The following is a 12,610-nucleotide window of genomic DNA, read 5'->3' as shown; positions in this document are numbered from 1 at the left end:
CGGCCGCGGGGGGCGCCCCCGCCGGTGTCAGTATCTGGGGAGATGCAAGGAGCTGCCGAGCTGTGCCGCCCGGATCGACTCATGACCACCCCGCCCGAATGGCCCTTATTGACGGAGAGATCCAACCCGCTCACCGCTATTGATTCTAAGTGGGGATGCGCCACCAGGGACAGGGAGGGAGTCGTGTTTGAACTGGCCCGACGGTTCGGGGAGCTGGGACTCGGTGCAGTACCCAAGATACTGTTCAGAGCAGGGGAGCTCCCGCAGTGTTCGTGTCAGGGTGCACACGGGCCGGTGGGTGGGGGAGTAGAGCCCGGGGATGACCCAACAGAAACCAGCGACGCTTTGTTGGTACTGGAGGGGCTGGGGAGCGGGGATGTAGCCGGCCTGGGCATGGACGAGTGCCCGGACGATGAGACGGAAGATGAGAACGGACGCCGCGAGTTTTTGCTAAACAGGAAAAGAGAAATAGTTCAGAAAATGTCCGGGGCTTTCTCCATCAGCAGCTTCCAAGCGCAGCTGAGGAGGCAGATGGAGGGGGTCGCACCGCCGGCCACGGAAGCATCAGCAGCCGCTCACTTTGGCGCACAGGTCTGCAGCCTCCACGGGAACTTATCCAGCCGGCACTCACAGGTAAACTCTGGGGATTCGGGGGTTGTCTCAGCCATGTTACCACCAGCCACACCGGTACAGAGCTCACCCTGGGCCACAAGCCCAAACTTGAGCCAGGCGTCGACACCCACGAGACGACCAGAGCGGTGCGCCAGCGCGCCGAGGACTCCCACAGGCCGGGCGCCGGGCGGGCAAAGGACGCTCAAAGTTCCAGCAAAGTCCAAAAAAGGCTCGTTAAAGATCCGTCTGAGTAAACTGTTTCGGACTAAAAGCTGCAGCGGCTCAAATCACCTGCTGGACAAGAGGCCCTCAGTGACCTACTCTGTGTCTTCTGCTGGGAGTCTGGTGGACATGGCGAGCGCTGCTGGTGCCGAGCACGACGCAGACAGGTGAGCCTTCAACAGTCTAAGATTAGACCTATATGTAATATTCTTATTTTCAGAAGAAATCAAAATAATTAGAATGTATAACACATTGGTAAATGCATCACAGAACAACCCCGTCACGACTCTCTCCCCACATACTGAACCTGTTCTGTCTGCATTTTTAAACATGTTTTACATAAGCAGAGTCCTAGTTTCAGAAATAGCTAACGTTTAAAAAGGCTGATTGGAGGTTTAGGGACAAAACAGACCAGATAAAAGAAGCAACACATTTTGAATCTAGCCACTGGTTTGTGCTCTAGTGAAGTCTGTCCAGAGCCCAGATAAGCTGATTCCTTTCCAGGTTTTTGCCATTATGCCACAGTGCCAGTCATTCTCTAATGGCTTGAATTAGCTCTTTCAGCTGGCAGCCACTGGCCTCTCAGACACCCAAGAACCTTTTGATGCTGCCTGTTATTAGATGTAGAGATTTTTCAAACCTCTGTGGTTTGTCACCCTCTGTTCTCCTCAGTGCTTCGTCATTATTTACAGTACAATGCTAAAAGAAAGCTATGATTTAAAAAACATAGCTTCAGAGGTCTGGACTGCCAGAGTTATGAGCTTCAACCAGAAACAGTAAAAAAGAAAGCTCCAGGACCCGAAGGTGCAGACATACCTATACATTCATCCTGGGAGCTGAACCTCTGCAGCTACCAACACTTCTCTGTGCTCTAATTGTCCTCGCTCTACTTCTTCTGCTTGTCTTGTGTCTGTCCTGCAGCCACAGCCAGCCCAGGCTGACCAGGGTCCACAGTGCCTTCTCCCCTGCCTCCCTCTCTGCTTTCACGGGTAAGGGTTGCTTTGCTGCTTTGGCTGTAACCTGAGAGAAACAATCTGTTAAGAGTTCATTCAGTTAAATGTCAGAAAATGTGGGAAAATGCTCTTGACACTTCCCTTAGCCTCCTCAGAGTGCTTATTTCTTCTATCCAGCAGTTCAAAAGCCAAAGATATTCAGTTTACTATTTTGCATTAGACAGAAAAAAGCAGAAAATGTCACATCTGTGGGGCTGGAACTACTCAGACACGACAAAATCCACCTACCAGCATAGTTTATAAATTAATACGCTGGATCTTGTTTGTTTAATCCACACATGGGTTTTGTTGCATTTGGACAGAGCTAAGCTAGTTGTTTCCCCCTGTTTCCAGTCTTTACGCTAAGCCAAGCTAACTAGCTACTGACTGCAGGAGAACCTGGCTGCAGACAAGATGGAGGACTGCCAGCCTTGGCAGGAAGTTGGCGATAGTAGCCAAAAGTTGTTCATCTTGGCCATCGACTGTAGAAAATATGGATGCCAGATGGCTGCCACAGAGATGCACGTGCCCTGTGGTGGCTGGTTGCAATAGGCCTAGAGGTCATAAGTCCTCCTCCATGAGATGAATTAAACTCAAAGTACAAATCACATACATTTTCCCCAAAATGACTTCTGTGATATTATCACACTGATGTGTGAAGAAATGGTCATTTTGTTCTGGTAAGTTTGTTTCTAATATGATATTTGATGAGTTAAAAAGAGATGTATTTTAGGTGATTTGACAGCTTTGATTGGTGGTCTGATGCTGTCACTGCTGCGCAGAATCTGGTTGTTAGAATGCCAAGATGGCAGCCGCCGTATTCACAATATTTTGGCTTCATTTTTGCATAGTGGAGGGAAGTGGTGACGCCATGTCCATCCTGTATAAGTCAGTGATCTCAGCAGGTTTACTTTTGGGCCTATGGTTAGGATTATGTGTTAGAGTTAACCTTACCTGTAACACAACCTCTGGACAAACTCAGGAACTTGCAGGTGAGGTTGAGAGTTTGCACATCTTGGTGGCAATCTGCCATCTTGTCTGCAGCCACATTCCTCTCTCTGGGTGTCGCTTCATATTCAGACAAATATGAGAGCGGAGTCTTCTAATCCAGCTCTGCGCAAAAAAAGCAGACAAACACATTTCCAAAAAATATGAAATGATTTCTTTAAAGTCTTAATAAGAAAAGCTAACAGAATTCATTGATGCTGCACATGGCGACTGACCTTACCAGTCAGACTCTGTAACTGGTGACCAGATAAGATAAGACCAGATTCAGCACAAAAGGCCTGTGGCTACAGCGAGAGAAGGGAGGAGGTCTGTGGCTCAGCTGGTGAAAAATACTTAGCTGAGTTTATAAGAAACACCTCCACAGGGCTCGGCAGAACATCCTGGTGCCCCACTTTGCTCGCAGATTTTAGTTTAGCTAAATCTTTAATGTGTAATGCACACGAGGCTAATCAGCAATTAGACAGAAACATTAAAGCTGCAGCAGGTCGTGCGTTCATGTTGGCACCCCCGCCGGAGCCAGGGTGAGCTATTTGAAATCTTGGGGACTTGAAATTCCAGAAGTCCTGCACACAGCGTGCTCATGTTTACTGACCCAGCCAGTCTGTGATGCCTCACAACCATAGTGGAATCTAAAGAGATGATGGAGGCGCAGATCAAAAGTGGGTTTCTGTTTTCTCGGCTGTGTAGGAGACGGTGGGGATTTGCTTCTTAATGTTTGATTTTGTTTCTCTCCTTGCCAGTAACCGTCCCCAACTGCAGAATTTCACTTTGGTAAACAGTGAATCTGCAGCATCTCAATTAGTGGAGATGGGATGTTCTGCTTTATTGCAGTGATTTAGGCTGATTAGCTGGGTGTAATTTTCCATAAACATCCTGCCTGGTGCAGCTTTAATTGCGCTGTGCAGCACACGCAATCACAGTTATACAAATATTTTCACTTTTTTTATGCTGCCTGCATCTTTATTTCACTTTCTTCTTTTTTCTTTCCTGGTTTTTCTCCTCTTTTCTCCCATCTGCTGCTCCTCTGGCTTCAGGTGAGACAGTTTCTCTGGTGGATGTGGATATTTCCCGGCGAGGGGCGAACACGCCACACCCTCCCACGCCTCCTCCTCCTCCGCGCCGAAGTCTCAGTCTATTAGGTACATTTCTTTCTTCTGTTTCTTTCCTCCTCTTACTCATTTAGGCACATCATACAGTCAGCACTAACTATGGTAGCAACATAGGAGATGAAACCAAACTGTCCTTTGCAGAGAGCTTCAACATAGTTCAGAAGAAAAGGAGGCTGTGGCAGTTTCTCTTAATATTTCTGTCTTAGACAAATACATGTCAGTTTTGTTTTCTGTCGTACATTTCTGGGAACTCGGTCACAGACGAGGTTTTGTTGTCGGCTCTAATTTGATTGGAGAAGCTTTGAAAGGTCATGTGGAAGCGGTAGCTCAATCGATGGCTGATGGCAAAGGAAATCACAGGAAATCCATCTGTATCGGGACAAAAAACAATATTTTATGATTTTTAAGGATTTAATTGTCTGTTGCATCAGTTTGCATTGACAGATGATATTTTCTACAGCTTCAAGCTGTGCACATTCAGTTCACATCAAATTTGAGACCATGATTATTTGTACATGATATAAAATGTTAACGTGATATTTTTTTATTTAAGACTCAGGTCATTCTATGACCTTTTACATTTCATTTCTTTCCTATGAGCTTCTGATATTTTCTGACCCACATCCTTTCAGTTTTGTTTAAAAGTTACAGTTGGAAATATTTTGTCATTTTTGTACAGTTAACAAATCCCATGAATGTCCAGAACCAGCAGTCTTTTGCAAGCCCATTAGTTCCTACTGAAGATGTCACAAATGTGTAGTTTCATTTTTAAAACGGTGATACTGTTTTATAAAACTGGGCACTGTAGTTTTTAATAAACTCAAAAATAAGTCGTGCATTTGTTGTGGACTAATTTCAGCGGTGGATGAATCCACGCTTGGTCTCTAGTGAGTGTTTGTGGCAGCAGGGCAGTGTATGTGGGACTGTGTGTGTGTTCTGCCCACGTGAGAGAAAAAGATGCAAGGAGAAAATGTGAGGAAAAACGAAACAAGGAGGCACCTCTTTAGAGAAATGAGATGCTCTGTCCTCCCATCCTTCATTTGAAGCATCCAGTGACCAAATGATTTCCGATAAAAGGGTGTGTCAGTTCATGAAAGACTTCCCCACGGGATGGTCTTGTGTATCGCGCCTCATATCTCCTCCAGGCAGCCTTCTCGCTCCTCGGAGCATTTCTCTGATCCTCACTCGATTGCAACAACTTTCAGGATCAAGGAGCAAGGAACAAACAAAAAGGGGACTGCGATGTATCCAAGATGTGACTGGTAAATTCAAAAAGGTGAAGTCTTTTACTTTGGTGGACTGAGACTTTCCGACTGATGATGTTAAAAGAATCTCTATCTTTCCTTCCTTCCTTTACCTTTCTTAACTTCATTTCTCTATCTTTCTACCCCCTTCCTTCTTTCCTTGATGCTTTCTTTGCTTCTCCTCCCCTGCCTCTTTCTCTCTGTGCTCACTCCCTTCCTTCTATTCCTTTCCTCACCTCTCATTGTTTCCTTCCTTCCCTCCTTGCTCTCTCCTTTACTTCCTGTCTTTCGTCCAGATGACATAGCCGGGCCTCAGCCTGGGCCTTTCCTAGTGAGTGTTATGGGCGCCTCCCTACAGTCCCTGCCCCTGCCTCTCCCTCCTCCTCCTCCTCCCTCCCACCTCAGCATCCAGCACAGTCTCAGCCTCAATGGTAAGACAAGTCAGGTGGTGGTGCTGTGATGCTAACAATGTTAGCAGTAGGCCGCTGGACGGAAACCTTTCAGATATGTTGGCACTTAAACAGGCTGCCAGTCGTTTGTCTGGGTATGAGGGTCATTTGTTGTTGTTTGTTTGGGAAATTTGAAACACAAGCAGGCTAGTTAGTTTCTCAAAAGATTAAGCAGGGGTCAACAGTGACTGGCTGCATCCCCAGAGGTCAGCACAACGGGGGTTAAAGTTCAGCAAATGTGAACTTTCCCCTCTCCACACTACACTGCAGACATCTACACAGCTCCTGCACTGTGCACCACATACACAACAACAGAGACGCACTGTTTTTTCAGTAATAAATGCCTTAAGAATTAACTGTGAAAAAGGAAAGAACACCTGGTTTTCACCTTAGTGTAAATCCCTACTTTAAAAATGCTTCATGTACTGCAGCAGCTTTAATTTCTTTGACATTCCTTCCCTGATTTAGACGCCTTCCTTCGGACCCTTCCTCATTCAAACCCTTCGCCTCCTGATGCTCCACCCCTCACCAGACAGCCTCCGCCCCCCATGCTGTGCGCCCTGCGGCGTTCGGAGGCCAGCAACTTCGCCGCCAGTCTGCGAGAGCTGGAGAAGGTGAGACAGAAAGTTTCACTGAGATCAACAAGAGAACAAATCACATGTACAGTCTACAATATCACAACAAAAGAGTTCGGCTACACCTGCAATAAAAACAGTTGCAAATATTATCGCCAGCGCCATCAAGTAGAAAAGTCCAGCAGATGAATGAGTGTCTCTAAGTTCAGTCTGCTGGCAGTTGGTTTGGCATCATGAGGTTGTGCATTAGACAACATGTCATTCCCTTCTTTCTTCTTGTCCTGTAGTTGGTCGACTACATTAGACTCACTTCTAGTCTTTAAAGTAGACATATAAGCTGTTCCTAAATACTGTGGAAATATTCAGAAACCAATTCTGTCTTAGTCAAGGTTGCAAGATTCCATCAGCTGTTATGATTTCCAAATGAATTTTGGTTTATCCATTTGCTAGTTGTTACCAGAAGAAGCATCACAGAGGAGTAGCTACACCAGAGATACAGTATCTGTGTCGACAGAACGGGAGGTTTCTGGACAGTGGTTAGGTTGCTGGGGGAGGCTGGAGGGTCTCCAGCCTTTCAGGGTGTTTTGGGCAAATTAGACATCGGAGAGAAAGAGAAAGGCCGACTGTCACTGTGAATGTTTTGCTGGTGTCTCTGGCTGCAGTGCGGCTGGTACTGGGGTCCGATGAACTGGGAGGATGCAGAGATGAAGCTGAAGGGGAAACCAGATGGGTCCTTCCTGGTCCGGGACAGTTCAGATCCCCGATACATCCTGAGCCTCAGCTTCAGGTCACAGGGTGTCACGCACCACACACGCATGGAGCACTACCGAGGTGAGACACACAACACACGTTTGTACAAACCCCACACTTGTGAGTGCCTTTAATATTAAAAGCCCTGATATATTCAAACTGACACAGATGCTGACAGTCAGGTAGTGGATGGAGGATGTCTGGGAAGACTTGCACTAGGTTTGTGAGGACACTCATAATGCATTCCCTAGCCCCTTACCCTAACATAAACCTGAACCATAAAGCCAAGTCTTAACCCTCATACAGCCCTTTGAAGCTGTGAGGACCACGATGGTATTGAGCTAAAAATGTGTGCACACAACCTTAGCAACACATGTGCACACTCCACATTAATGAATCACCATGGTCAAGCTATGGAGTCATGCCTGGAAACACATCCATTATTCAGACTGACACAACACATTCACATCAACATGATCATGTCTGCGTGAACGCACCATGGTCTGATGTGAGTGGAAGGCAGAAAGGCTTTCAGATAAACAACAGGAAGGCAACTCCTACTATTTTGAATTACAGTCACTTGGCAGTTTATTAGGGAAGCCACGATAAAAATCCTCCTTCATAAAAGTGAAATTATCCAGTTCTTATTCAAACTGTTGTTGTGAGCTGTTGATTCACCAGTGTGGTGATTTTGCCCCTCCCATTATATCAGTGTGACTGGGCTAAATAACAGAAACAAGTCTCTGAAGTCTTGTTTTTCACTACTTAAAACCAGGACTTGATGTCCCAGTGTGACATTACACAAGGTGGTATAGAAAACCAGTAAAATGTTCTTTGGTGCCGCACTACTTTAACACAGCTGGTGCATTTTATTGTTGCACATGTTCCTGTTTGCACTGTCCAGGTACATTACCCCACACTTTCCCATTGAATTGAATGTGAAAGTGTGTCCAAACCTTTGACTGGTAGAGTAGATCTGTTTCCACAGCTCAGACTTAAATTCTTAATTTGGAACAGACTGGTAGAGAAACCCAAGGACCCCACTATGAAGCATTTTCTGGGAGACCATCGAAGAAGGTCAAATGGGCGGCTGCTACAGGCAGCTTCCCTGTAAAATGCTACATGTGACACATGAAGAGCATCATTTCTCTACTTCCAGGGACATTCAGCTTGTGGTGTCACCCGAAATTTGAGGACCGCTGTCACTCAGTGGTGGAGTTCATCGAGCGCGCCATCATGCACTCCAAGAACGGCAAATTCCTCTACTTCCTTCGCTCCAGAGTCCCAGGTAAAATATAGGTCATATACGCAGCCTGATCAGAGACTAAGTGAGAAGGACCTGAGAGACAGAGCAGAGGGTGGTTTGTTCACTTGTTTTTGTTTTGATTACAGACTGACTTACACTTCATATCATTGTTGTCGTGATTTGGCCTGAATCCATGCACTAATTTCTTCTCTTTTAATGACTAAATTTGTGCTTTTGTTTGCTTGTTTTTATGATGTCTGCTTAGCATTTTGTGCCGATGACTGCATACTGTGAGGCACTGTGGGCTGGCATGAGATGTGTTGTACGAATACGTTTGCCTTGCCTTTGTGTATGCACTGCTGATGCTCTTTGTTCCAGGGCTTCCTCCCACTCCGGTTCAGCTGCTGTATCCTGTGTCTCGCTTCAGCAACGTGAAGTCACTACAACACCTGTGTCGCTTCTGCATTCGACAGATTGTCCGTATTGACCACATCCAGGAGCTTCCACTGCCCAGGTCACTGACTCAGACACTAGAGACTTTCCAGATTTTTCCCCAACGACTTTGACTGTTGATTTTTCCATCTTCACCTCTTTCCAGACCGCTGATCTCCTACCTGAGTAAGTTTTATTACTACGACCCTGAGGAGGAGATGTACCTGTCAATAAAGAGCATTCGGAAGGTGGTGGGAGCAGAGCGGGAGGCGGAGTCACAGACGTAACAGCAGGGATCTTCTCAGCTCGAGTCAGTTTCTCGTCATCTTACTGTAGTTGTTACACTTGTTGATTTCTAGAGTTTATTGTAGTTTTCAAGCACATTATTCTGCTTAACTCAGCTCAGGTTTGACGGGCAGACATGCAGAGGAGATTGACTGTGTGGTCTCTCACACCAAGTGGTTAAAGGAGCAGTTTTGGGGTTTTTTTGTTTTTTTTTTTAGAAAATGCATATTTGCTTTCTTGCAAAGTGTTAGATAAGAAGACTGATGCCACTCTCAGATGTGGTGAAGCTACTGCCAGCAGCCAGTGAGTTTACCTTAGAACAAAGACCGCAAACAGCCTGGTTCTGTCCGAGGGTGTAAACGCTGGCCTACCAGCATCTCTAAAGTTCACATATTAACATGTATTTAATCTGTTTAATTTGTGCAAAAGCCAAACATAAGTGTCAGAACAACACATGTTGTTTTTTGGCTGGGGCCAGAAACCTCCTGGAGTTTTTGTTTATTGCAGGGCAACTGGCCCAGCCGATAAATAGTCCAGTACAAACAAGAACAAATGAGTAATGTGCAATATAAGATGTTAACCGGTGAGATTTAGAGTTGCAGGGACTTGTATTTTGCTACCTGCACACAGATCCATGCTGTTTCCCTTTTTCGAGGCTTTGTGCTAAGCTAAGCTAAGCTAAGCTAAGCTAACAGTCTTCTTGCAGTAGCTTCATATTTATCTACAGATACGTATCTGAGTAGACTCAATCTTTTCATCAAATTCCAAACATGTCAGACTATTCTTCTAAGTACTTCAAACATATTAGCATCATTGTTAGAATCTTAGCACCCAGAAGTGGAAAGTAATTAAATACATTTACTCAAGTATTGTACTTAAGTACAGTTTTGAGGTATCTGTATTTTACTTGAGTATTTCCATTTTCTGCTGCTTCATACTTTGACTTCACTACATTTCAGATAAAAATATTGTACATTGTACTTGCTGCATTTATTTGATAGCATTTGTTACTTTTCAGAATGAGGTTAATAAAATAAAATACAGTATAATCATAAGATTTATTGATCCTTGGTGTAAAATGTACGAGCTTCCCTACAGTAATCCACATTATAATCATAAAAGGTAGTTAAAATTAGCTCCACCTTTACCAGCTGTAACATTAAATGGGATGCACATAATAATATGTCAAAAATGACAGTTGAATAATATTATGTACATCAATGTAAACTGTGTCATTTTGCATAATGAGTACTTTTGGTCCTTTAAGTATATTTTCTGCTAATACTTTTGTACTTTTACTTAAGTAACATTTCAAATGCAGGACTTTTTCTTGTAACAGAGGTTTTTACACTGTAGTGCTGCTACTTTTACTTAAGTAAACAATCTAGGTGTTTCTTCCAACACTGTTGGCACCTGAGGTGGCATTTCGCTAACTTGACTCCAACCCTGTCTCTCCAGGACTGAACAGTACTGGTCTGCCAGTCGTCCACTGTCAGCCAGTCAGTCCCTGAAGACTGGACTGGGATGGACCTGACTCTCTGTTGATTTGGACAAATGAAAGGAGAGATGAGAGTTTGCAGCTGGACGGTGAGGGCTCAGCCTCGTCCTCAGAAGGACTGCAGAGATGTTCTCACCTGCAAAGATGTCGTTGGACTCAAAAAGATTATTTTGAACTCCTGAAACAGCTGAACTAGACTTTTAAAACACAATGCACTGGTCAGTTTGTACAACTGTTGTTTGCTGCCATTTCTTAATTTTTCCTTCCCTTTCTGTCAAAATGAGGGATTCTGGATGTAAAGCTGCCCTCAGGATTGATATACACACAAAGGCCCATCACTGAGCAGGAGGACAGTGGAGGTGGTTCAGAGAGACACGCCATCTTGTTGAAGGTTGGATAAAATCACAAAACAAGGGACATGTCTTGTCTGGATTTTCTGTCTGAGAAAACCAAGTTTTCATTATTAGCTACAATGCTAATGCTAACTGAACTAAAACTGGATTAAAAATCTAAATCAATTGTAATTCTATTTTACCAGAAGTACTCTAACTTACCCAGACAGATCTGATGAACTCTTTAATACTTTTCATCCTCTGAATATTTCAGATGTCCTAATTTGAGAATGCTGAAAGTAATATTTTTTGGTGTCTCCTCTCATCAGTTAATGATTTCCTACATTTCCCATGATACCTAGAGGTTACGAACTTGTTGCTTTTGTTCACTGAGCCAGGCTGTGATTATAGTGAGCTCATGATGAGGTGTCCCTGCTGTCATCTGCACAGCGCGTCTCACTGAGACCACTGTTTGGTGCCTGTTGCTCTAATACAATAGATCAGACAGAAAATCACACCAGAGGAATTATACGTCCTCATAAATGCCATTTACAAAACAATCAGCTGATTAATAGTGGACTTTTCTCTTGCAGTCAAATTCTCACTGGACCTGAAGGCAAACAAACTAGAGTTTTGCATCTGAACATAAAATTATTGCATCGACATTTGTCTCAATTTGATGCTACTGCACTGGGGTTTATGAATCCGATATGCCTTGTTTGCCCTGCATTGGCCTCCTCGCCGTGTGTGTATCTGCCTCGACTGATCTCTACCTGCCACTCTTATTTGATGAAGTGTATTTTGCTCATTCTGAACTCAGTTCCCTGTAGCTGGCTCCTGGCTCAGCTTTTTCAGTAAAAAAAAGATGAGAAATAAACATCAGTATGTGTTGTCATTTTTAAATCTGAATATTTTTATTCTAAGATTGATAGTAACTTGTTAAAGGATTTTATACTGAGGTCCTTGGTCTTTGGCCAGCTAATAATGTAGCCAGGACTTTAGAAAGGTCATGAACCAAAATCCGTCAGACACCAAAAATAATTTCCCAGAATATTTAGATTTTTAAAAAACTGTTATTTAATTGGCTGTTCAGTCATATTACATGTAAATTAAATTCTCCAGCATGAGGGTGTGTTCTGTAAAAACATGCATCTTCAAAATGCCGACTTTTTATAGTGTTTGACAAAAACATCAAGTCCAACTTACCTGTTGTTTCTGAAGCTTTCAACCACATCACAGCTATGCCTGTGTACAAGGCTGAATACTCATGGCTAATGCTTTTGCTCGCTCATGAAACCTGTTAAATGAAAAAAGTTCAAGTTAAATTATGCAGCTCGTTCTCTCTGAGGCTCTCCACAGAGGTGCCTGGGGAGAAGGTGATAGTATCTGCAGTACACTTGAGATGAAGAGGGAGAAAGTGCTTCAGCTAAAAGCAGGATGCAGTGCACAGAGAGGGTGCCCTGGGGAGAAACAGGCCGCTGTATATGAATAAGGTCAAGTGTACTCTTTGGGAGAAGTCTGTGTGGATGTGTCAGGGAGCGAGCCAGTGACATAGAGACATAGAGCTCGGTGTAGCTTGCATGCTCCCTGAAGGTGCCTGGGGCCTGCTCAGTGGATGCTGACGACAGATGGAAGTGATGGCCACAACTGGAACATTTTCCCTGGAGGGTGGAAGGCCTGCAGTGGTGGAGCTGGGATCATGTCGGGCTTTCTTCCTACATAAGAAAGATCCAAGCTGTCAGTATTCAGATCTGGTCAGAGTCCAAGTAAACAGTCTGGATGGAATAATTTGTACCAAAATGAATAACAAAACACTTTTCTTTTTTCAATTACAATTAAACCTTTGAGGTAAATTC

At 44.3% G+C, this 12,610-nt stretch overlaps 1 protein-coding gene across 2 annotated transcripts; it reads left to right on the top strand.

Moving 5' to 3' along the window:
• The first annotated feature begins 6 nt into the window (after positions 1 to 6).
• Positions 7 to 11,627, top strand: socs7 (suppressor of cytokine signaling 7). 2 transcript variants are annotated; one of them, XM_020588218.1, is made up of 10 exons: positions 7 to 1,001; positions 1,756 to 1,823; positions 3,869 to 3,973; positions 5,484 to 5,618; positions 6,105 to 6,250; positions 6,874 to 7,042; positions 8,121 to 8,249; positions 8,586 to 8,721; positions 8,806 to 8,949; positions 10,383 to 11,627. In XM_020588218.1, exons 1-9 carry the CDS (start codon positions 43 to 45, stop codon positions 8,924 to 8,926), a joined length of 1,968 nt encoding a protein of 655 aa, XP_020443874.1. In that variant the 5' UTR covers positions 7 to 42; the 3' UTR covers positions 8,927 to 8,949; positions 10,383 to 11,627. The 2 variants fall into 2 exon arrangements, with proteins under 2 accessions (XP_020443874.1, XP_020443875.1); XM_020588219.1 differs by lacking the exon at positions 5,484 to 5,618.
• Positions 11,628 to 12,610: the final 983 nt, after the last annotated feature.

Source organism: Monopterus albus, unplaced genomic scaffold (genome assembly GCF_001952655.1).
Source record: "Monopterus albus unplaced genomic scaffold, M_albus_1.0 scaffold513.1, whole genome shotgun sequence".
NCBI classification, from domain to species: domain Eukaryota; kingdom Metazoa; phylum Chordata; class Actinopteri; order Synbranchiformes; family Synbranchidae; genus Monopterus; species Monopterus albus.
This window is presented reverse-complemented; position numbering and strand designations above follow the sequence as displayed.

Bases quoted from the DNA above. Each gene is read 5' to 3' on its own strand.
- socs7 (XM_020588218.1), top strand. From the start codon at position 43: ATGCAAGGAGCTGCCGAGCTGTGCCGCCCGGATCGACTCATGACCACC. The intron at 1,002-1,755 runs GTGAGCCTTCAA...TCTGTCCTGCAG, and splicing joins GCCGAGCACGACGCAGACAG to CCACAGCCAGCCCAGGCTGA. The intron at 3,974-5,483 runs GTACATTTCTTT...TCTTTCGTCCAG, and splicing joins CCGAAGTCTCAGTCTATTAG to ATGACATAGCCGGGCCTCAG.